General features: G+C 41.1%; 1 protein-coding gene across 2 annotated transcripts; it reads left to right on the forward strand.

Annotated features, from left to right (window-relative positions):
- Positions 1-372: 372 nt before the first annotated feature.
- On the forward strand, positions 373-23,638 carry LOC144931030 (protein mono-ADP-ribosyltransferase PARP6-like). Of its 2 annotated transcripts, none has more exons than XM_078854908.1 (22): positions 373-1,000; positions 3,481-3,558; positions 4,691-4,785; positions 5,078-5,138; positions 5,429-5,519; positions 8,213-8,279; positions 10,595-10,744; positions 11,181-11,256; positions 11,694-11,747; positions 11,864-11,959; positions 12,554-12,646; positions 14,200-14,325; positions 14,571-14,636; positions 14,750-14,817; positions 15,718-15,766; positions 17,094-17,206; positions 18,102-18,174; positions 20,607-20,676; positions 21,027-21,106; positions 21,467-21,530; positions 21,892-21,976; positions 22,132-23,638. In XM_078854908.1, exons 1-22 carry the CDS (start codon positions 992-994, stop codon positions 22,232-22,234), a joined length of 1,767 nt encoding a protein of 588 aa, XP_078711034.1. In that variant the 5' UTR covers positions 373-991; the 3' UTR covers positions 22,235-23,638. The 2 variants fall into 2 exon arrangements, with proteins under 2 accessions (XP_078711034.1, XP_078711035.1); XM_078854909.1 differs by having other exon boundaries at positions 11,697-11,747.
- The last annotated feature ends 278 nt before the right edge of the window (positions 23,639-23,916 follow it).

A 23,916-nucleotide genomic window follows, 5' to 3' on the forward strand; every position in this document is an offset into this window, starting at 1 on the left:
GCAAGGGAATATTTTTTCCCACTTCAAATATACATCATTTATGGAAGAAAACAACCGTAGATATAACATTCTGTTGCACAGTTTTAATCATAGTGATCATGCAATATATGTGAAAATGCTTAAGCTGGGGTGATTTTCCCAAACCAGTAGCTTAACCAAACAATACACAGTCTATCACCACAAAATTATTTTCCGTCTGTGTAAAACAGCAAGACAATCTCTACATTTCCATTAAACCATAACGTTGCATTGTACTTCAATGAATACCGTACAGCACTGTACATATTATAATTCATTGAAATCTGGAGGTAAAGCCACGGGTTCTGACAACAATTGTGAGAATGTGCAGCTCCTGTGGCAGGAGGCGGAGAATGGGGGTGGAGACTCACGGCTTAACAGCTGCGAGGGGGGAGGAAGCAGCAGATGAGAGAGACACAGAGACACAGTCAGGCAGACAAGAGACACACACACATAGAGACACACACACATAGAGACACACATATACACAAATCTGCGCTTTTTGTGATCTGTCAGTCACTCACATCACCGGTGGCAGTCTGCGCTTATTTCTCACCTCCCCACAACGTTAGTCTGCTGTTGATTTCCGACCGAACGAGAAAAATCAGCGACGCGCTGAGAATCACACATTGCAATTTATGTGGCGCGGTTATAAATCGCTGATTTTTTATTTTATTTTGTCGTACGATATTTTCCCTACAGTATTTAGGGGAAATTATCCGTGAGATCAGCCCGAGCTGATTGATCCCACGCAGTGCACGATCGCCGGGTGGGCTGTAGTGTCCGCGAAGCCGGCGAATCGTGTTGTCTTCTCGTTAAACGACGACAATATCGTGATTGTCGCCACGCATATTTGACGCTCTTCGGCTGTCTTATCTTTCTTCTTCATCATCATCATCATCGCCGCCGCCGCCTTCGAGGTCCGACCCGAGGAGCTGGAGGATGTGCTGAGGAGGCGCTCGTTTCCGGGCACATGGACCAGGCAAGACCGGTGTCTGAACTGAGGCCCAGTGGATTTTTTTTTATTTCTTAGAAATTAAATATCTAGATTTTTTTTACAGTGGTATTTATGTTTTACTAGAATTGTGTTATGATTTAAATCGGTGCAAGGTTAAGAGAGATGCTTGTCGCTCAAGTTATGGCGTTGTGTGTGTTTGCAATTGCTGAAAAACCACAGGCCCCGCGTCTGCGTTCATTACATTGGTGCACAATTAGCTACTGTAGTTACTGGTTATGCTTTTGCGATGTTTTACGTTTTTGTCAGGAATCTAAACGTTAAGCAAATAACATTTACTAGGTAAAGATAGTTGGGGTTAAGTGGGAAAGCGCTCGCGTCGTTATACGATCGACCCTGTTGTTTACCTCATTAGACTCGTAAGCGATTTGGCGTTAATAATTGTTCTTAAAAATGTTGTGTTTACGTGATGAATCACCACGTTTCGGGTTTACCCATCCTTCATACATTACGTCAAACGCTACATTTGTGACGCACAAAATTGTGCGTAACGATAAAGGGATGTAGCCCAGGCTCCGTGTTAAACAGCGAAACGACGTCGTAAGAAATTGACATTTATATTCTTGGTTCTTTCGGTAAAGTCACGTAGAAGGGAAATAATAAAATAAAACACATATTGGTTTACATTTGTATTATTTTATTATTTCCCTTCTCTGTGAATTTACCGAAAGAACCAAGAATATGAATCCCTGCAGTCACGAAAGCTTTTAATCAAAATTGACATTTGCTCATTAATTTGGTACACCGTAGATGATGTAGTTTTGTTATCCGGAATCAAAACGTTGAACGCGTTCAGATGCCATTCGTCCTCATAACAAATGTCGTGGATTGACAATTGGTAGGGAATGTCACAGTGGTCGGCGTGGCTGCAATTGGGACACAGTGGACCCCATAGACCCGCAATGGCGTGAGGGTGGTTAAGGATCCCCAATATCAGCCGTGAATTTTTTTACAAAAGGGGCCTCATATGTTGTTGTACATGTCACGCCGGTTGTATTGTTAGCACAATAGCGCTCAAAACGAGAGACATTGTGACAGAGCGAGAAAAAAGAAAGAAAATCGGTGACATTTTGGTTTTACGGTACCTTCAACGTGTAGGTTTAAACGTCTCTTGTCATAAGCCATAGGCGTAATTTTATTGTAAGATGTGTACGTGACTCAAAAGGGTCTGCTGTTCTCAGTAATTTATGCAGGGCATTGTTGTTGTCTTAGCAAAGATCACCATATGCTTCATTGTTAACAAAAGTGTAAACAACGAAATATTATAAACTACATTTATTATCAATGTTCCTTTGTATGACATCTCAAAGCTTTACTATTTCAATGGGGTGACATTTGGTCAAGAAAGTAGAATTGTTTTTCAATTACAGTATGCCACGTGTGTCATAATATAATTGGCAATAATTATTTTCACTGGATCGTCGACACATAAAACAATATTTAACATAATGACAAAATTTGCTTTTTGTCCTTTTTAGCTTTTTATTTGCCATGTTTTTAGAACGTATTGCCCTTGGGCAAATGTTATTGCTTAAAAGGCCTTGAATTCTGGAGTTCCACTTTCACAATCTAAATTCTCACAATATCATTGCCTTCACATTTACTTGTCAGGGCATGCCCACATGCGGTGGTAGGAGTAATACAAACGGAATTTACACAGGTAATCTAGAGGTGTTAGTTGTCGGACCACTTTGCCTTGTTTTATATGGGCAGTGGCGAGGTGGCTCAGCACTGCTGAGGGCGTGGGCTGGAATCTGGGAAGCTGCCTGTGGTTAAACAGAGTTCTCAAGTTCTGTCTAGTTAGTAGTCTCAGTCTGGTTACCAATGACTGCGTAAAAAATCGTATGAGAGAAGTCCTGTGAAGGCTGTTTTCTGACACATGGAGTGCCATAATGCCAAGAGCACAATTGTGGTAAAAATGTAAAAATATGTTTGTCACTATTGTGTATGGGGTATTTATATGCACTAGACAGTCATAGGTAGTGTAGGCTCATGGCACAGAGGGAGGTGTTTGAAATTAAAAAAGATGAAATATTAAATTGCAAAATATGTGTCAATCATGTGGCTCAGGGATGAAAACAAATTCGAGGAAAACAACCACTGTCATTCTGCACCCTTCAAAGTTTATAGAATGGACATCCATAATGTTTCATTGTACTCCCACTTGTGACCGCATGAACTGCATGAGTGGCGATGATGGGCCATCGCAACCACTTACAGAAGCCAGCAGCTGCTTGCCAGAAGGCATGTTTTATGCACAGGGCCAGCCTGAGCGATCGACAGAATGGGCTTTTGTGAATTAGTGTACGACTACACCTGCAAAGACAAATGCGCTTTTGGATGCTGTCAACTTGAATAGAAAACTATTAAAATGTGATTGTTTTAAGCCTGGAAAGCTGTGTTGTGTGCCAAATCTTTATCGTATTTTTGTTGTTTCTTTTGTAAAGGACTTGAGTGCACCAAAGTGGACTGGAGAGGAGTCTGATGGAGAGACTGAGTCAGATGAGTTTTTCTGTGGAGTGCAGGTGCTCATAATACGAATGAAAACTGAAATATATTTGCATCATGGCAATTATAGGCTTTTTATCCTTTATAATCCACACAGGAAAATATATGCTCATGAACATCTTAATTTACATGCACCAGGTGATTCCAGATTACAGTTACTTATACCCAATTATGTGTAGTGTAAAGGTAAATTTGAAAATAGGTTGCTTAAAAAAATCATCACTTGCACAGTGGGTCCTATAGCCAAGCAGGGAGAAAAACATTTAGATGCAACAGAACAAGCCATACTTATCTTAATATGTAGTTTTTATTTTTCGTCAGGCCAAATAATTATTTCACTAAATATGTGTTGTGAACCCTTCTCCACCTGGCACAGCCAAACAAATAACATTGTCACATGTACAAACGTTTTAACGTGCCAATTATAATATCAGCTTACCGATAAGTTGAAGAGCAATTTTCACAACCAAATATTGCAAGTATCGCTAAATGTTTGGTCAGATAATTGTGGATTAACCCAAAAATCAATTATGAATTAGGTCAACATACATTCTTCAGGCCAGGACATATTTTTTCTATCATCATGTCTAAATGGACATCTAAACATAATTCAAGAAAAATCCTGTTTTGGAAATCTCTTTGTTCAGTTGACTTTTTACCGAGCGTTATCCAGCGTCTTGTGTAACGTTATTTATATTTTAATGGAAAAATAACCATGGAGATGCCACCATCCTTTGAATCATATGTCACAAACCTTACAAAAGAATACAGTCCCGTTGCATAAAATTTCTATAACCTTCAGTACGTTTTGCAATACATTATTTTCCAGCCTCACAAAAGAAGCTTACATGGTTCACTTTAAACCTTGAATACCAAACTCGTATTTTTAAATGGAGCAAGCTGTCTTTTTTAATGTGAATCATATGGTTATGTTGGAATAGATAAAAGCCTGTGGATTTGTATAGCCACATAATTGTTATAGAACATTATGTTCTGCCAGTGTACCTATATATAGCTTTACCTTTAAAGGCATGTAAAAAAAGTACTTCTTTGAAATGTAATGTTCCCTATAATGTGTATAATGTTGTGTTGCGATTGCATTGTTTTCAGTTACATAATTGTGCTAAATGTGTTGCTTTAATTTTGTAGGTGAATGCAGATGGAGAGACACATCGCCATCCACAGCTGGATGCCGACATCGAAAGTGTGAGAGAGAAATATGGGGATGGTGCTGTCCAGATCAGGTGGGAACTCTGTGGTTTTTTCTCTCTCAATTTTTTTCGATTTGGAGATTGAACGCCTTGAATAATTATTCCTCTTTGAATTTTAGACAGTGATATGCAAAACAAATATTCTTGCATGGTGTACTTTACATCTGGAATTACAATTACAAATTGGTATTTTCAAAAGTAACAGGCTGGCTGACAATTATTTGACTCGTGTATTCAAATATCTTAATATCTATGTTCAACTTGCAATAAATGTTCAACTTCCAATAATATCTTGTAATATGTGTTTTCACATCCTTTCTTATAGGGAGTACGGAGCCATTGATGATGTGGCTGTCGATCTTCATATTAATGTGGGATTCTTGGATGTAAGTGATTTATTCTTGCTAAATTTCTTTCTTGCTTTAACCTTCGTTTTAACCCAGGAAAGCCTCACATAGTCTCAAAATGTATTTAAGGAGGGTCCTGCCGAGTTTTAACAGTAGGAGGCGACAATTTCTCCACGTTTTCCCAAATGAGTGTGTTGAATATTCGGTCAAACGTTGTCCGTTGGCCCTTTGTTGGTTGTTGGTCTTTGTAATGCACAGCGTTTGCGATCGCCTTGGTGCAGCTTCCAAATCCAGTGGCACACTTGACTTAGGTACGGTATTCCACACAGGAGGAGATTGCGACGGCTTGGAAGGTGATGCGAACTGAGGCGGTTGTTCTACGCCTCCACTTTTCGCTGTCTCAGTATTTGGATGGCCCAGGTATGCTTGCACTAGAAAACAAAGTGTTTTTGGTACAATTCACACGTTTGGTAGAGGGCCATATAAGCAAGACGTAGTACTCTGTACATTATCCTCATTAACCTTGGCAAGATGGAGTGATCCACCAGCTTTTTATTGTCCCCTACTCGCACATTAATCACACCATTTGGCAGTTTAACATGTAGGCTTTCGAGACTAATATTATTCATAATAAAGGTTTTTGGGTTAGATTGCGTAAGCATAAATGTGTCGTAACCCTCTACCACCCAACTTGGCAAGTAAGGTTTGTCACGTAAACAATGAGTTACTACTTCAGCCCACGGGTGTGTTGGAGAGTAAATCCACAACATTTACAATTTGAGTACTACGCTTCGCTGGTAATTACATTCAGCATCATCCGGCGATTTGCCAGAATAGTGAAGCAATCCACCTGCTTCCGGTCTTAAATAGAGCAAGATGACGTCATCACCGTGAACCCATCAGGTGCAGAGATCAGAGGCAGAGGAGGGGGGGTGTATTGTAATTTTATAATAGATTAATTATTATTCAGTTAACTAGCATGTATTTCCTCATTAAGGAATGCAGTTGTAAGATAATTACTTAATAACACGCTTCCAGGCCGCACTAAGCCTGTAGCTGTAAGAGCGGTTAAAATTATTTGTATCTTTCTCAATTTCAATAGATTATCGAATTAGTCCCGGCCAGTAATATTTATTTTTTCACAACACTTCAACGTTATAAAAATAAATTGTGTGCCCTTGTTGGCAAGCATGTTCTACAACTGCCGACAGCAGTGTTTGAGAGTATTTCGTATTTAAACTCTTTGGTTTTTTCGGTAAAGTTACAGAGGTAAAAAATAAAATAAAAATCAATTAAAACACGACGTTTCGGAGGCAACACAAGCCTCCGTCTTCAGGTGGCACCGTCACAGCAAAATTACTGTATCAGCCCACTTGATACAGTAATTGATACAGTAATTTTGCTGTGACGGTGCCACCTTAAGACGGAAGCTTGTGTTACCTCCGAAACGTCGCGATTTATTTTATTTTTTACTTACGTGTCTTTACCGAAAAAACCAAAGTGTATGGACCCTTGCAGCCACGAAAACTTCAAATCTAGAATATTTAGTATTTCTTTGGTGTTATTTTAGTCTTGCGCTAATGTTACGTCCCGTCTGTCCAATATCGCGTTTGCCACATAAAAAATTAATCCAATACACACCTTCTGTTGACATCTTAGGCAATTCATCTTTAGTACAAGATACTAGTTTTGGAATTTTGTGTACCGTGCTAAATCTCACTCTGATTTTTTGTTTTTCCCAAACTCTAGCTAGTTTGTCAGTTACTCCCGCAATATACGGTATTTCATTGGTTTTAATAACATGATCACTTTCAGCAGTATTGCTGTTCGATCTTGGTTTGGCATTCAATGCTATTTTAAATTGAGCATTATTGTAGCCATTTAATCGTAGAGCTTCTTTAACATGTTTAATCTCGCTCCTCAGACTTTCACCATCTGACACTGTTTTAGCCTGATGTATGAGCATCTTGATGAGAGAGGAATTCTGTGCGGAGTGATGATGCGAATCTGCATTCAGATAGGCATCAGTGTGCATTTCCTTTCGGTTAACGCTGTGTGGTATTTTACCATTTAGGCCACGTCCAAGCAAAATATCGAGGAATGGGATTGTGGTATTCACCTCCACTTCCATGGTGAACTGGATGGCTTGGTTTTGCGAATTGAGATGATTTATCAATTCATTAAGTGTATCTTTACCATGTGGCCAGACAACCAAAGTGTCATCCACGTATCTAAATTAAAAATATGCTTTTAGTATACTTGAACGAGTGCTCTTGCTTCAAAGTGTTCCATGTACAGATTCGCATTAGCAGGAGACAAAGAGCCCATTGCTGCTCCTTCCTTTTGTTTAAAGAAATCACCTCTCCATAAGAAATAAGTGTTATTTAGACAATGGTCAGCTAGTTTTGGAATATCTTTTATCACATCTGGCTTATTTACTCGCGTATTGAGTAATTTAATTGACTCATTAACCGGAATCTTCGTAAATAGAGAAATTACATCAAAGCTTACCAGAATATCGTTAGGGTTAAGTTTAATATCTTTAATTACACATCACAAGATTTTCTGAATTTCTTATGAATGAAGATGTCCTACCGATGTAGGGCTGTATTTGTTTTGTTACATATTTTGCTAATTTATATGTGGCAGAGCCTGTTGTACTTACTACTGGCAGTGTTGGGTGGTGGAGGGTTACGACACATTTATACTTACGCGATCTAACCCAAAAACCTTTATTGTGCACACCATTTGTGTTCACGAACCTGCAATGAAGTATTCATCTTGTCAGCCCAATGGCCATGACCAATGCTTTTTGTTTAATTTTCACCGTTGTAATCATGTAAGGAGTATAAAGCTGTATGTTCCATTAGATATGTTTTAGAATGCCTCTGCGGCATGTGCAAAACGTTTATATTTTCATTCCAAAGGTTGTATGTTGCTCACATTAAAGAGTTGGAAAATATAGCCAAAAGATATACATTTTTATATTCTCTGATAATTAAACCCTGTATTTAAATTATCGCTTTTACTTTGGTAATCAAGATGAACATTTCTTGTGAGACTAAATCTACCGTATTCGATATTGTGTATTAAACATTTTTTGTCCCCTTTAGAGCCAAGCGTTGACGTATTTCAGCCTTCAAACAAAGACAGTTTTGGAATTGGCCTTCAGCTCAAAAAGTAAGATATCTTTTGTCACAGGTAACAGCCTCTGCATTCTTATAATTATCTGAAGGTTACTGAGGTTTAGAGCCAAACATTGAACTTATTGATTCAAATGACGACTATGGAAACAGTAAACAAGACATACCCCATAAAGTCGAATGAATAGAATGCAGTCATAAATAAAGTATTTTATATACAAAAAAACCCATTAAGATAAAATATATCTTTCACGAAGGACTTTGGTCCAAAACAAGTTGACGATAATCTCTAATCACATTTGCTAAAATATTGCAATAAGGCTAGCAGCTAAATTCTATGTTTAGTTTACAGAAATGCATTCATTCAAGTGACTGTCTTTTATAATTGACATAAAGCCTCAACTACATAAAATGCAAATATTTATACTTATTAGTTTTGCTGTTCACAATGATCAATGAAGTTTGGTTATTTGGGGTTTTTCTAAATCGCAAAGTACACCCTCTAGAAGATAATTAAAGTTTTATTTCACAAGTGACATGCATACATTATCAGAGGTCATAAAAGAGCAATACAACTTAAAAAAAGAAACTCACTAACCCACTAATGGCCCTGTTATTCAGGCCACGATTTCATTTTGGAAATTAAGGTTATACAATAATGGAGCCCTTGTGCATGCCTTACAAATAAGTAAAGGTGCAGGACTGCAATTTCTTGCTCGTACTACTGTTGATGACAAAATAGCTGCCTCTACAGAGGTAGCTCCAAAGAGCCCTTCTCGAGGGTGTTTGGCCTACTCTTTCACGTTGTCCAAATGTATTTAAAGAGGTTGTCACACCAAAACTTTACCTAGTAATAGTACTTAGAATATATGCATATATTATGGCAGATTGAATTATTTAGTTCAAAATCAGAATTTTGTTTTGTAATCCAGAAGCCACTGCAGTAGTGCTATGATGGTTCATATGTTCACTATTCTATATTATAAAATATAATTTATTTATTTCATTTATCCAAAGTCATTAGATCTACATGGAGACACTGAATATGTCAGGCCATTCTACCATGAATATCTGAATGGTGTCTTCGAGTGCATGTTCCAAGCATTCAAGTGTACAATATGTGGGCCGCTATATAATTCCGGCCATTAGAGGCTCTTGTAGAGTTATCATCTTGACTGCAGTCATGCTTGTTGGCATACAGCGAGTGTAGGCATTGTGTCGCTATGGCACGTTTTCGGAGAAAACACAGCTTAATCCCATACAGTTGGTTTATCCTTCCACATGCAACATGTATTTGCATGGTGAGCTACGTCAATCTGTCTAGACACATCTTTGTACTTCAGGACATACCACTAATCAGTTGGCAGTGCTCTGTTTGTGACTGCAGTGATGTAAGTTTTTAATATCAAATCTAGCTCTTTCTTATTTCGCCGCTTTACTGGGTGATTCATTGTGCTGCGAGGTGGCCTGGCCATGCTGGATGGAAGGGGATTATTTTTCGTGGTTAAGCTCCTTTTCTAGAATTTAGTTTTGTAACAGGAATGCTATTTTTAACTTGCGAAAATGAAGTCAGTCACCCTGCATTATGTTTGCGTGCACATCTTAAATAAAGGCAATGGTCGGTAGGTTTAGGAGCACAATGCGAGCAAAATAAAAGTGTTCATTGGGCTCATCTCCTGTCCTTATGGGGTGCCAAAGTGGTTAGATGTTAACTACCTCGCCTGGTATACAGGAGGGAGTGGGTTCGACCCTGACGCCTACATATTTGGAGTATGCATGTTCTCACCGTGGGCACGTGGATTTTTCTTTGGTTCCTCCGGTTTTCCCCTCTACATTTAGAAACATGCGTTTAGAGTAATTGGCTGCTATAATTTCCACATGATAAGCCATTTCGTTGAGTTATCATTTGTGCCCAGGTCGCTTCTAAAAAATATCTATATGGCTCAGTGGGCCTTACCTGGTAAAATAAAAAGTTGTATAGTTTAGTTTAATAGTGTAATATACCAATTTTGCAAATCTCCATTCTTTATTAATTGGAACCAAGGTGCTTTTCCTAATTTAAGCGGTCATTAAAACGTGTTCTTTTCACGCAGCGGAAATGTATACATCTCAGATCGTTTGGGAGCATCGAGCTTTCAGTGCGTCAAAGCACAGCATTAAATATTTACAAATCATTGTTTTATTCGCGCAACTCACCTAATTTTTTGTCTGCAAACATTCATTTTCCTCCTTCAGAGGTTTCTACCGCAAAGCGATTATCACGGCTAGGTCAGGGGGACCTCTATCTTGAGCGCAAATACATTTGGTTGCCCTTGTCTGATGACGTAAGCGACCCATGTGCTGTGCCCGCAGAGTCCTCAAGGCCTTTGTGTCACAGCAGTGGAAGCACCTGAGCAATGATTGCTTGCAGAGCCAGCACAGCAAGCGACTCAACTTGCTCAAGTCCAGCAGGAATGCCAAAAAGCTCCGCTCGCCGCTCAGTCTGCTCTCCCACCTGCACAGGTGTGCCTTAGAGTTGGTACAGCATCATTGCGCACGTCCAGTTTACTAGCCAGCGTTATATAATGTGCACAATTTAAACCAGTGCCATTGCTGTTAGTGTTCCAGTGGTGAGATTCTTTAATTGGTAAATGGAGCGTGTCAGAAAAACAATGTTTCGTAGGATGTAGTTAATTTTTTATGAATACTCGGAATGTTCATAGGTTCTAGTGAACAAAACAGGAGATTTGTTGTGAGAACATCTGTAGTGTATTAAAAAAGGTGTACATCATTCCGAGCTTCCTCATTTCATTTACTCTAGAGGCTTATTTAAACAAAATGAAAAAAAGGTTAAATTTCCTTGCTATGCGCGTAGGGTGTCTTTTGTCAGTTCATGCGAAGTTTGTAGTTGTGAAGGGACGATAAACGTCTAATGTGGCTGTCCACTGTGCATACCCAGGTCCCCAAGCTTCCTCTTCCACCAGGATGGAGGGGGCCGTGGCAAACGGAATCTGGAACAGAACGGATCCTCCCAGGTGCCACGTTTAATAGAGCTGGAAATGTGCACCGTGTGACAATATTCGGCCGGACCTGTTGCGATGTTTGCGTGTAACTTATATTGCTTCAATATTGCTGCACTGCCGTGGATTCGGGAAATACGTGCAGTGTATTATTGTTTTGTGCATTACAGCTCTCTGGTTCACGACTGTTTTGCTGTAACCATGTTTCTGTAACCAGACACCCATCGGAAATGAGCATTTTATTCAATGGGGATTTACCTTTGCCAAATAAAGCTAAACCTTTTAAGTAGTCAAAGTGCGCGCACTCACAGTTGAATTGAATAGCCTGCAGCATTTTATTTTTCCAAGATTGTTGAAGTTCTAATGTAGTCTTTGTTTTATATAAGCATAATTTTACATGTCCTAAAAAAACTGAATCATTGTACTGTCGAATAATTTGTTTTTGTTTTCAGCAGGGAAATGCAACAAAAACTCTTCCAATATTAGAACATGGCTTTCTTGTTCAGGTAAATATAGCACATAGAGTATACTCGCTGTCAGAATGTGCATAATTTTGCATGATGACTTGCCCTTTGATGTAAGTTTAACCACAACACTCGTGTCATTTTGTATGTGGTTGTAGACCATGCTGTACGGCGAACAAAGAATACCAACCCTCAACGAGTTCTGCGTAGTGTGCGATGAGCCACACGTGTTTCAGAATGGCCCCATGCTCAAGGTAACGGACTTTGTTAACGTTTTCAATGCAGTGTACAGATGAAATAAGGTGTTAGGCATGGGTTGGATGTCAGAACGCTGAGCTGGCGCTGCCAAAATCTTGGGCTTGCACGCAGGCAGGCACCTGTGATTAAAATGGTTTCTCACGTGTTGTGAAGTTGATGGTGTCAGTACAGTGACTAATAACTGCACACACAAAAAATGATTACATTACATTTTGTTATTACACTTCATTTCACTGAATTCCAAATCTTAGAAATGTAATATATTAATTTGACTGCCAGGTGACGAACATTGCCCTTTGTAGTGGGGCATCTGGGAAATGCTGCCCTCTGCTGTATAGAATAGAGGTCAATTTAGATGGATATCCGGAGTAATTCTGTGATATTCACTTCTGAGAGCCTTTTTCTAACACTACAGATTGCAATGCTCTGTGAGAGATCTGCATTGTTTCCTCGTCTAATGATATTGCACCGAGAGCACAGTCAGGATAAAATTGGGAGAAGGCCGAATCTGGCCAAAGGTGATTTGGAGCTGTGGTCCCTTTTTACCACTCTCATAGAATAATAGTGGTTAATTGCTCCGCTCCCTACAGCCGGCTGTTTGCGCCCGGGAACTCTGCGTCTTCGCCTTCCAGACGCTTGGAGTGATGACGGGTGCTGCTGCTGAAGTGGCCACAGGCCCAGAGGTGGGTAAAAATTTCTTGGTTACAAGACGATGTTGTTGTTCGGCATGTTGGCATTGTTGTGATAGGATGCGTAGATAATGAAGGGGAAGTAAGGCTTAGTGTGCAGGAGGCTTTTTTGGTGCGTTGCATAACAGTTGTTGACTAAGCGTTGATGACACGTGGATTAAATGGATTAATACACGACGAAAAGCACTTAACCTGATTTATACGTTTTCACCCCATTGTTTGATAGACGGAGATTTATACATCGCTGGAAATCGGATTTATTAAAAAAATTACTTCACTTCACACGTTTCATTCTTACACATATTGCATGAGTCTGGTCCCCCATCACCACATTTCAGCATTTCAGTTGTTACATCTGTCATCAACATCCATCCAATGAAAACAACTTCATCTGCACTCATGCACTTTGTGAGTTTAACACGAGATTCTATCGATATTGAAAGAAATCAAAATAACTACCATCTTAGTCCTGCGTGGAAGCGAATAATCAAATAATACATTATTTAAATGCATGCCGACAAAGGGCAATGTACTTCAATGGGGATTACCGTTGTTAGGACTATTTTAATAAACACAATAGACAGGAAGGACAAGTTCAAAGGGCTCGCATAATGCACATGCATAATGTACGTTGCCTCAGTAATCCCGCCCCCCCATCATTGTGTAAGAGCGCAGAAGCGTGGTCAACACATCTACGCCTCTATATAAGGAATGAAACAGGAAGACACAAATCTGGCTGTCGCCTGATGAAGCTAGTTGTAATTACTGGCGAAACGTCGTACTCAGTTTGTAAATGTTGTGGCTTGGTTCTCCAACACACCGGTGTGCTGTACTAGTGACGAATTGGCATGTTCTGTTTACGTGACAACCCTTACTAGTTGGCTGTGTCGGGTGGTGGCGGGTTTTAATGACACATTTATATATTTATACGATCTAACCCAAAAACCTCTATTATGGATACCCTTTGTGGTCAGAACGAAGAACCAAATTGAATATAGAGTCCAGAATTAAAAGAATTTGCTTGAAAGGTGAATCTGATTCCTTTCCCTTTATTGCTACCATATTTGATGTAAAATGTTGACTCATGTTAGTCTTGATTTTAGAATAAAATATTAATTTACCAGTTACACTATTCTGCCAAACTCCTGTTTACAGATAATGTGTGTATTCTGCATACCTTAACAATTCACATGCATTTATTCTTTGAATGAGCTGTAAAATAACCACAAAGGCATTTTTGCATTAAAATACAAGCAAAGGAAAAAGTCACTCATTTGTTTAACTCTTTCTGTTTTCATAACCATTCTGTGTTTAGATACAGAGTACATTATACACAGCACATTAAACACACGTGGTGTTTTTGTTGGATTGCCTACGAGGTTAGGGTGTTTTAACGTTTCCCTCTGCTGCTTTTCTGCACGGTGTGTTTCGGTGGCTCTCTGGAGATTCCTTACACTGGCTGTTGAGTGTCTGGCGACAGTATCACCGCACGCGTCTGTGGGTAACTTTCTGTCTTAACGTTACCTTGTCGCGGATTGGTCCTCCAGGTTGTGGACCTGTTATTGGCCATGTGCCGATCAGCACTGGAATCTCCCCGCAAGAGCATTATTTTTGACCCCTATCCGTCTGTCGTCGACCCAAACGACCCCAAAGCCCTTGCCTTCAACCCCAAGGTAGCCTAATAAACTCTACGTCTCACACTTAGTTTGTTCTTTTTTTATTTAATGTGTAAGCCTCTGGACTTTTGTTCTTGTCGTTTTTCCTTGAATCGCCGCTATTTCCTACCACTGACATTGATTGATTAAAGAAGTTTTGAGGCTCTATTTATAGCTAATGCATACGTTTCAGCTAAAGGAGTTGTTTAAGTAACCATTGACTTCAAGCTGCAGCCTTCTCGATCCTGTTTTTGTGTGCGCAGAAAAAAAACTACGAGCGATTGCAGCGTGCATTGGACAGCATCATGTCGGTGAGAGAAATGACCCAGGTAAAGTTGCCACGTACAGAGGAATTATGTTCTGCAAGGAGGTTATAGAATGAAGTTGCATTTGTGCATTTCAAGCGTTGATTGCCTTTTGGATATTCCCCAACGGTACGCAGGGATCCTATTTGGACATCAAAAAGCAAATGGACAAGCAGGACTCTCTGGCACACCCCCTTCTGCAGTGGTAGGGAAGAAACAATGTCGCAAACTCGTTGGCAGTGTCATGTTGTGGTATTTGAGGGGTGGAATGATTCTAAACTAAAAACGAAACTCTTTTTTTATTTTACCAGGTAAAGCCCACTGAGCTATATAGCTCTTTTTCAGAAGCAACCTGGCAACATGATAGCCCAACGAAGTGGCTTATGTGGAAATGTTTAGCAGCTACTTACTCTAAACGCATGTTGCTTCTAAATGTGGAGGGAAAAACTGGAGCACCCGGAGAAAAATACACGTGACCACGGGGAGAGAAGACATGCAAACTTCAAATATACAGGTGGCAGGGTTGGGGTCAAACCTACGACCTTCTGTAAACCAGGCAAGGGAGTTAACATCTCGCCACCCCAAAATCCCAATTCACCCCCATCCCCAAGCAAATTGATGAACTGGGACAGTTTGGGGGTCACCATTTGATTCCAGGATTAGTTTTTTGTTTCCTGTAGGGGCTGTGGCGGGTCACTTGAACCAATTGCATATTATATAAGTGAAAAGCACTGATTTGCACACGTGATTAAATGCATGTATGGTAAGCGAAATAATCTGTAATATAAATCGATTTGTCACGATACCCCTGTTCTGTAATATATAGGCTACACTAACGTAATGGTTGTTATTGTAAGCATTAAACAGCATTCATATTAGTTTTGAACGATGTATAGGGTGTCGTCTACTTTGCTAATGCTATATTTTACATGAGCGTAAACATGGCTTAGAAGCAGTCTGGATCAGCGCTTGCAGATATGTAGCTACATGACGGGGTTTTTTTTTCCCCGCAGCAACATACTAAAATGTGCGTATGTGGAATTAAGTCTTTTCTCTAATGCTCAGTCCATATACCCTCTCCCACATGGCTGCCACTCCGGGATAGGGTAATTTCCAGTAACCGCTCCCACATTGTGAAGCTACACAGCAGTCGGGTGAGTGTCTCTAATCTTCTCGCTGAGACTATTTTCCCTCTGTAGAATAGTCAGGGCCTCCAACGGCCTCTCCTCGGTGGAGGTGGTGCGGCGCGCTTGGTCGCGCATTCACCGACTCCGGCAGGCCTCCCCGGTTATTACCGTAGGCATATAAGCCGCAAAATTTAGTGCCGTCTTGCTTTGATGGTAGACGTTAAAAATCCCGTGATGTCATTCGAAAGGAGTAGGCCATTCTGTGCCGGTGCTATGGTCCAAATTTGACAAATTAAAAATAACTCCAAATATATTTACATGAAGCAGCACCACTGCTACAGTCAGTTTATGAATAGTAGCACCTTCCTTGTAGCTTTGTACTATAAGAATGGCACGAATACCAAATGTACTAAATTATTAGGATTGTCACTTTGTCATTTGAATTTTATTACATAATGGATTCATAAACTTGGCAAAGCATTACGATTTTATGTTGTTAAAGTACAGTGCTGTCATGCATATTCTAATGTTATTGTATAACAGCACTGTCATCTAGTGGCAAAAAGCGATGCTGAGTATTATGATCATAAAGAGGCATGCTTTTCATCACGATTCATGGTCACAACTGGTGTCAAAGATTGTTTGAATATTGTTGTTAGTCTCTTATTTGCATTGTCTCATTTATTCCATCTCATTTCCACTGCCTTTACTGTCCCTCTGCTTCGTCCTCTGTCGCATAACATTTGTCCTGCCACCGTCTGTTTCCTTTCTGTCTCATTCATCATGGAATTAAAGATAAAAATAACATTATACAATTCATCAAATGCGTCTTATGTTCCTATGCCGCTAGCTTTGATGCATTTATCAAACGTGAATGTATGATTTGAGTCATGTCAACTAAGACGTGTAAAGTTTGGAAGCACCAGGATAGACAGCATCTGTACATTGTCCTCGAACTCGCAGGAGAGAATGAACTATGACATAGACATAAGATATACATGGAACTGAGAGCTTCATTCAGCTCTTTTAAAATCCCAGGCTGACAGTTGTTACTTTGTTTCCACTTGTTTAATTCTAGCAACCCCTAATCTCTATGCACGTTATTTTAACGCACACAGATGGGAGTTTTAAATAATAAAAAAATAGACTTGTTTTTTTCACCCTCGATGACGACATATGCGTTGCATTCCATGAGTCTGCACGACTAAGCTGTATACTTTACTCGTAAAGTGGGACAAACAAACAGCGGGTCATTGCCTTCTCGAAGTGTCCGTCACGCACCTGTGAAATGTTCCAAATGTTTAAGAGTGCAAAGGAAGGTGCTGAGACTGTGCTGCCTTGTCTGTGGGAGCAGCAGCTGAAGTTCATGCACACTCCGCACCAATTCCTGCTGCTCAGCAGCCCTCCGGCCAAGGAGGCCCGCTTCCGCGCTGCCAAGAAGCTCTACGGCAGCTCGTTCGCCTTTCAGTGAGTGGTTCACACAGCACAAGGGGCCGGGGGGTACCCGGGCCCGACCGTGCAACACTTGCAGGGCTCCTATGGGGGGGGGGGGGTGCGGGAGGGGCAGAGGTCGCAAACGGGTTTTGATTCCTTACCCGTACCCAGCCGCACTAGGGTCGCAAACGGGTACCCGATACCCGGACTCTGGGATGAAGCCATGTTGCAGGCGCGGGTTAGGATGATTCTAGGAACTTGAATTGTGAGAAGAGACAAGACTTTGGGAAATGAGTGACAAACAGTTACTGATCAGTGACTCACGGCCTACCCGTACCCGGCCGCACCAGGGTCGCAAACGGGTACCCGTACTTGTACCCGGCCGGGTACGGGTAGCCAGGTATCGGGTAGGGTACGGGTATCAGGTACCCGATTGCGACCTCTGGGGAGGGGGGTAGGTGGGGGGGCATCTCACTTTTTGCAATGAATCCAACAAAGAATATAAGGGAGTGTCAGTGCACAGCTTGTAAATGCTGCCTTAATGATTCAAACAATGGGTCCTCCAGAATACAGAGAGGTAATAGACTTGTAATTGTGTACTGCATAGTTGCAAAGATTTGTTAAATCTGCTGCTGGATGAAGGCCACCCCACACTGTTGGTCAGCGGTTGTTTGACCATACTTGATGCTGATCAATGTAGTTTGGCGAAGCTGGTGTGCTCGGGAGCGGTTCGGATATTCCTTGCCATGTTACCGATGGCTAATAATGATCGAAGTTGGGTTGTTATGTTCGTAGCAGACTATGCTAACCACTGTGCCAACCCAACCCCTACTCCCCTGAATTTCTATGAAAAGGCTGTGTTGTTAATGATGACTTCCATAACTTTCTGCTCTGTGTTGTAATTGCCGTGTGGTCACACCTCCTGCAGTGGGTCACACACGGAAAACTGGCACTCGATTCTGCGAAACGGTCTCGTGAACGCCTCCTACACCAAGCTCCAGGTCGGTTGGGTTGTACGCAAACGCGATGCGGTGTATGCGCAGAGATATGCTGCTCGCCGTTTCTCGCTGCGCTTTATTCTGACCGCTGCTGGATGAAGGCCTGCTCCCCGTGGCGTTTTTCGGTCATGGGGTTTTCTTGGACCATACTTCACGCTGGATCAAGCGGATTGATGAAAGTAGAACAACCCATGACCGGTTCAGACAGCACTCGCCACTGATGTTATCCTTGGTCATGAATTAAACTTGGGTTGCCAAGCATTCACAACACATTATACTCTAACCACTGTACCACCACATAGAGATACATTGGAATATCCTCCTCGGAATCTTATTATAAGCTTTGGGCTATCATACTTAAAACTGCAACAAAAACCAAGCCACAGTGCGACTGTTGCTACACAAACCAAAACTATGGACCATATAGTAAACAGCTGTGGTCTGCGCTCCTTCAATGGAGGAAGATGGTTACAGTCTGAGAAGTAAAATTAAACATCTTAAAGAAGCGCTGCATTTGAACGGTTACAATGATACACAAATCAGCAGGACACTGAATGCCAACATCAAATCAAATAACACGACTGTTTAAACTGACCAAGTAAATAAAACTATTAAAATGCCGTACATTGCGGGAGTAACTGATAAACTAGCCAAATGTTTGGAAAAACAAACATCGGAGTCAGATTTGGCACGATACTTAAAATACAGAAATTTATATCTGGTACAAAAAATGTACAGGGTGTTAGAAAAAGATGGACCCGATTTAAAATCGCTATATCTCTGCAACCATGAACCGCCCATGAATTTAACTCTTACCACTTGAAAGGGCGGGGCATAGAGTTGCAAATGATTACTGCTAGATGCCTCTCCCAGCGCACAAACGGCCCCTAACCTCAGTCATTTGCAAGACGGTGACCCCGCAACACACAAGGCGTTTTGCGTTCTGCAGTTCAGCAAGACTGAATCCGTGATTGCGGTGCAGCGTGTGTTTCAACGGCGTTTTGGCATTGATCCGCCAATGTCAAAGAACATTCGTCGTTGGTACCGATAATTTGAGGAAACAGGCTGTTTATGTAGGGGGAAGAGCAGAGGGCGACCACACATCTCAGAGGAAAACGTGAGAAGAGAGGCGTTTGGGATTAATTCAACTATCGTCTCGATGTTGCCGTACAGCAGGTGGAGGGCACATAGAGCATTTATAAAATGGTTAGTAAAACTTGATAACTCATTAAACCGTTTGTAACGTTTTGTGTAATTGTAACATGTTGCCATCGTGAAATATACTGCTTTGAAATTGGGTCCATTTATTTGAAACACCCTGTATTACCGAAGCTATCAACAGAAGGTGTGTACCGGATTAATTGCACGTGTGTGGCAAATGCTATGTTGGGCAAACAGGACGAATGATTAGCACGTGAGTAAAAGAACACCAAAGAAATATTAAATACTCCCAAATACAATTGTCAGTAGTGGCAGAACATGCGTGCCAACAAGGAGACTCAATTGATTTTGATAATGTTGAAGTTCTGTGTAAAACTCGTTACTACTGGCCGAGATTAATTAAATAATCTAGAAATTAAGAGAAATAAACATTTTAACTGTTGGGTTAGCTCCAGCCTTCGTGCTGCTTGGAAGCGAATCATCAAGTAATACATTGTTTAAATGCATGCCTATACAGGTCACCATACTTCAATATGGATTACCGTTGAACAGTAACAGGTACGGCTATTTTAGTGCACACAATCGAAAGTAGGTAAAAAAACTATGGGCTCGCATAATGCGCATGCATAATGAACGTTGATTACCATACAAATAATCCAACCAGCAATGGATACCCATAATCATGTATATGCATTTATTAATCTCCCCCCCCCACTTCGCTCAAGAAGTTTCTCACAAGTGTCTTCACATCTAGCCCTCTAAGGAACGAAACAGGAGGTTTTCTCCACAAATCTAGTTGTCGCCTGATGAGGCTAGTTGTGATTACTGGCGAAACGTCGTACTAAGATTGTAAATGTTGTGGCTTTGCTCTCCAACACACCGGTTAGTGCTGTACTAGTAACGAATTGGCATGTTCTGTTTACGTGACAAACCTTACTAATTGGCTGTGTCAGGTGGTGGCGGGTTTAAAGACACATTTATATATATGTGATCTAGCCCAAAAAACCTGTATTATGGATGAAGTCCTCTTATGGCTAGCAGACCTTGTACTGTACATCTATGGCCCCCACACCTTTGCCTTGCCACCTTTACCAACCCACACCGACTGGCGTGGTGAAGTATGGCCAAATGACCCCCATGACCCACGTGGGGCAGGAAGGCCCTTCCTCGTCCAGCAGTTGATGGACAGAAGCCTGTGTGTATATACCCAGTTCGTAAGATGTCATTTGTGCTTCTGTGTGTGCTTGTGCTAAATTCACTTTTTTGCCCAATAGCTCCATGGAGCTGCCTATGGGAAGGGGATCTACTTGAGCCCCATCTCCAGCATCAGCTTTGGCTACTCTGGTGAGCGAGTTGTTGGCTGTGGGAAATGCGTCTACACCAGAGGGCAGTGTAGACCCATTGTGCAGTGTCCAGCCTACTGCTGCTTTGCTATTCAAAAGTTTGTTATTGTTAAACAAGTGTGCTGTCATGTTTTTTTTTTCCTCCAGTATTTATTCAACACGTTAGTCATCTTCGTATCGAAGAGAAGAAAGGGCCACAGCCTGAGAATTCACTTGTTTATTTTTTCTCCTTCGGGGTAGTGTTATTGACGGACGTGTTGAGTGTTTTTGTTTGCGCTTGTGCATCATTGCCAACGCAGTGGCACCTCCCCAAATGTCTGTTGCATATTTGTTCATTTTGCATGTTTGCAGGGATGGGAAAGGGACAGCACAGGATGGAATCGAAAGAGAAACTGGTACAGAATTGTAACCGGGTCAACACCACACCACAGGTGTGCAGCCGAGATGTACAATCATTTGTATTGAAGAGCTGTGATCCCTGAGGATGCGATGTGACTCCCTTGTGCTGCCACAGCTGTCCACGTGGATGTTTGTTGTTGTTGGTGCCGAGGTCCAATTGCTTTGTCCTGAGCCGTGTCGCGGAGTTTCTCTCGCTTGTCTCTCTCTCTACGTGTTTCCATCCTGACCGCTCCCCGCCACCCCCCTTTCTACCCTGCCGCAGCTTGAGATGCGATGGCATTTAGATGTTATTTGAATTCAAATTGTTGTTGTTTTTGCACAGCATGGAATTTATAATGTATATTGCGCTGTTGCCAAATGTGATAAAATGGCACTCCTCTTTTGCCCATTAGATAAAAACCATGCAGTCGAGGTTTTTGCAGAGCCGGAATTTAAACTGCATTGCACTCTGCGAAGGTATGTATATACATTGTGCATAGTTAGAGTTCTCGAATTGCATTATTAATGATATAGCTACATGTACCCACTCCTACTGGACATCTGAAAAATAGCTCATCAGATTTCTCCAGGATAAATAAAGATTCTAATTCACGGAGACAGTGTTTTCATGGATTTATCTGTGTATGTACAAGTAAAAAATCAAGGTTGATGAGCAGTTTAAAGTCAGAAATAGTATTTAATCTTGTGGCCTTTTGGCCCTTTGTATTAATAGTTTGGAGTGGTTTTCTTTATGTGTAGTGAACTCGGACTGTTTTCAGCATCGCTTCAATTTTGCTCAGCCTCATGTGTGCATGTGTATTTTCTGCTCATGAAACAGTCATCACATCGAAGGACCTGCAGAAGCATGGAAACATCTGGGTGTGCCCCATGTCTGATCACGTCTGCACTCGCTTCTTTTTTGTGTAAGTCAAACTCTTAAAACTCTTGGCCGGCTAGGACATATGCCACGCTTAATGTGCACGTGAAAACTTAACATGTGTAATTTGTCTAAAAGGCAATGAATGTATAGTACACATCGGGGCGTTCAGCGCATTTATTTATTTATTTCCCTGCTAAGGTACGAAGATGGGCAGGTCGGCGACGCGAACATCAACACACAGGACCACAAGGTGCAAGCAGAGATTCTACGCATCTTGGGAATGCAGTCCGTTTCCCTGTGACCCCGACACAGCCGTGCCCTGTCGGGCAGTGGGTGGCGGCAGGTGTGGCTGGTGGAAAGCCGTGTCTGGGAACTGGAACTTCACTGAAACTGACGGTTACACTGATTACTTGCACAACAGCTTATTAAAAAAATAACAAGGGCAAATGAAACGTAAACTAACGAGTGGCATATACAGTCGTCCAGGGGCCAACATTTAAAACAAAACTGCCAAGCGTTAGTGTGTTTTTTTTCCCTCCGTGCCAAATTCATCTTTGAATATAAAAATACCAATTAATAAGGTGGTGTAAACTCAAAAAAGATTGTACACTATTTTAAATGAGAGTGCATCCCACTTATTGTATTTAACAGGGCCCACTTGGACCTGCATTATTTGGTTGAATCGAAGAAACCACCCCGGCCTGAAATTCACAGGTTGGATTTGTGTAGGTTTTCCCGTCTGTTTGGCAAAAAAAAAAACATTGCTTATTTATCCTTTGATTTATGCCTGCAATGTTATGCTGCTTTATAAATGAAAAATACATTTTGAGGTCTTCAATGAGCAGCAGTATTGTCAGCTCACGTTTCCTTTCCAGTGAGAACCAATTCTGTTTGTCTGCTGGATTAGACACTCCCTTTTCCTAACTATAAGTTGCAAGTCTTTACGTTGATCTGTAAGTTAAGTATATATTATTAAGCTGTTAATAATGTAAGTATGTTGACAGTGTATAAATAACAATTTCAGGTTTATTGGTGACCTTTTAGAAGAAAATACATTTCAGAAATTATGCTTATACTTTTGCTTCCTCACAATTACAATAACTGCTGTTGTTCTTGATATGTCAGACATTCCACACAAATGTGTTTGCAGTATGTTTTCCTGAAGTGGAAACTCAAGTCTGGATGATATTTCTATGAATGTGTACTTATCACTTATCAAAACAATTGCCATGTTCTTTTAGAGCAGGTAGCTTATTCGTTATGTTATAATTATTGTGTTTTTGTTTAATACCGAAGATATGTTTTAAACAGATTTATTGTTCGTCTTTTATTTTTTATCCAAAGAGTTGAAATAAGCACTCATGAAGACATTTACGGTTAACCTGGCTGGTGCGTTGAAAGTTTACTTTGTTAAATTTGACATATTTGTTATATTCGTTGACAGTTGCGTGTAGATTAGCCCTGCTCACCCCATGCATCCCACAGGCCACGCGGTGGGGAATCTCCCGTCTGTATCGTCTCCGTCTCGACGTGCGTTGCGTGTGGGCCGATTCGATGCTTCGCACGGCATTTTGCCGACTAGGGATTAGAAGCAGCCCTTGCTGCGAAGAATTGCAGAATGAAGCGAGTTTTTATTCGGATGATTGTGGACTGTACTTTGCCCTTTCTATTAAATATAATTAAAACGCCGACTGCTGAATTGCCATTCTGATCTCGTGCTGCTTTTTGGTTTTTAAACAAACCTCGGGCATTTGGTTTCAGAGAGACCTACGGCCGTGACATTTACTTTGGAAGCCACTCAGTGGGCGGGTGAGACGGGAGAGATTATTTTGAGGGACGCAGTAATGACCCGGTAATTTCTCTTTAACCTCCTTACCCCGTCCTCACTTTATCTTCACAGTTGCCCCCTCAGGGCAAGTGTATAATTCCCCAGTGCCTACTGAGGATTCTCCTGCCTATCCTGTGCTATCTGATGAGCGGCCC

The sequence above is a fragment of the Lampetra fluviatilis genome, chromosome 3 (genome assembly GCF_964198595.1).
Source record: "Lampetra fluviatilis chromosome 3, kcLamFluv1.1, whole genome shotgun sequence".
In the NCBI taxonomy this organism is placed as follows: Eukaryota; Metazoa; Chordata; class Hyperoartia; order Petromyzontiformes; family Petromyzontidae; genus Lampetra; species Lampetra fluviatilis.

Bases quoted from the DNA above. Each gene is read 5' to 3' on its own strand.
- LOC144931030 (XM_078854908.1), top strand. The intron at 14,326-14,570 runs GTAGCCTAATAA...TTGTGTGCGCAG, and splicing joins CCCTTGCCTTCAACCCCAAG to AAAAAAAACTACGAGCGATT. The intron at 21,531-21,891 runs GTATGTATATAC...CTCATGAAACAG, and splicing joins CTGCATTGCACTCTGCGAAG to TCATCACATCGAAGGACCTG.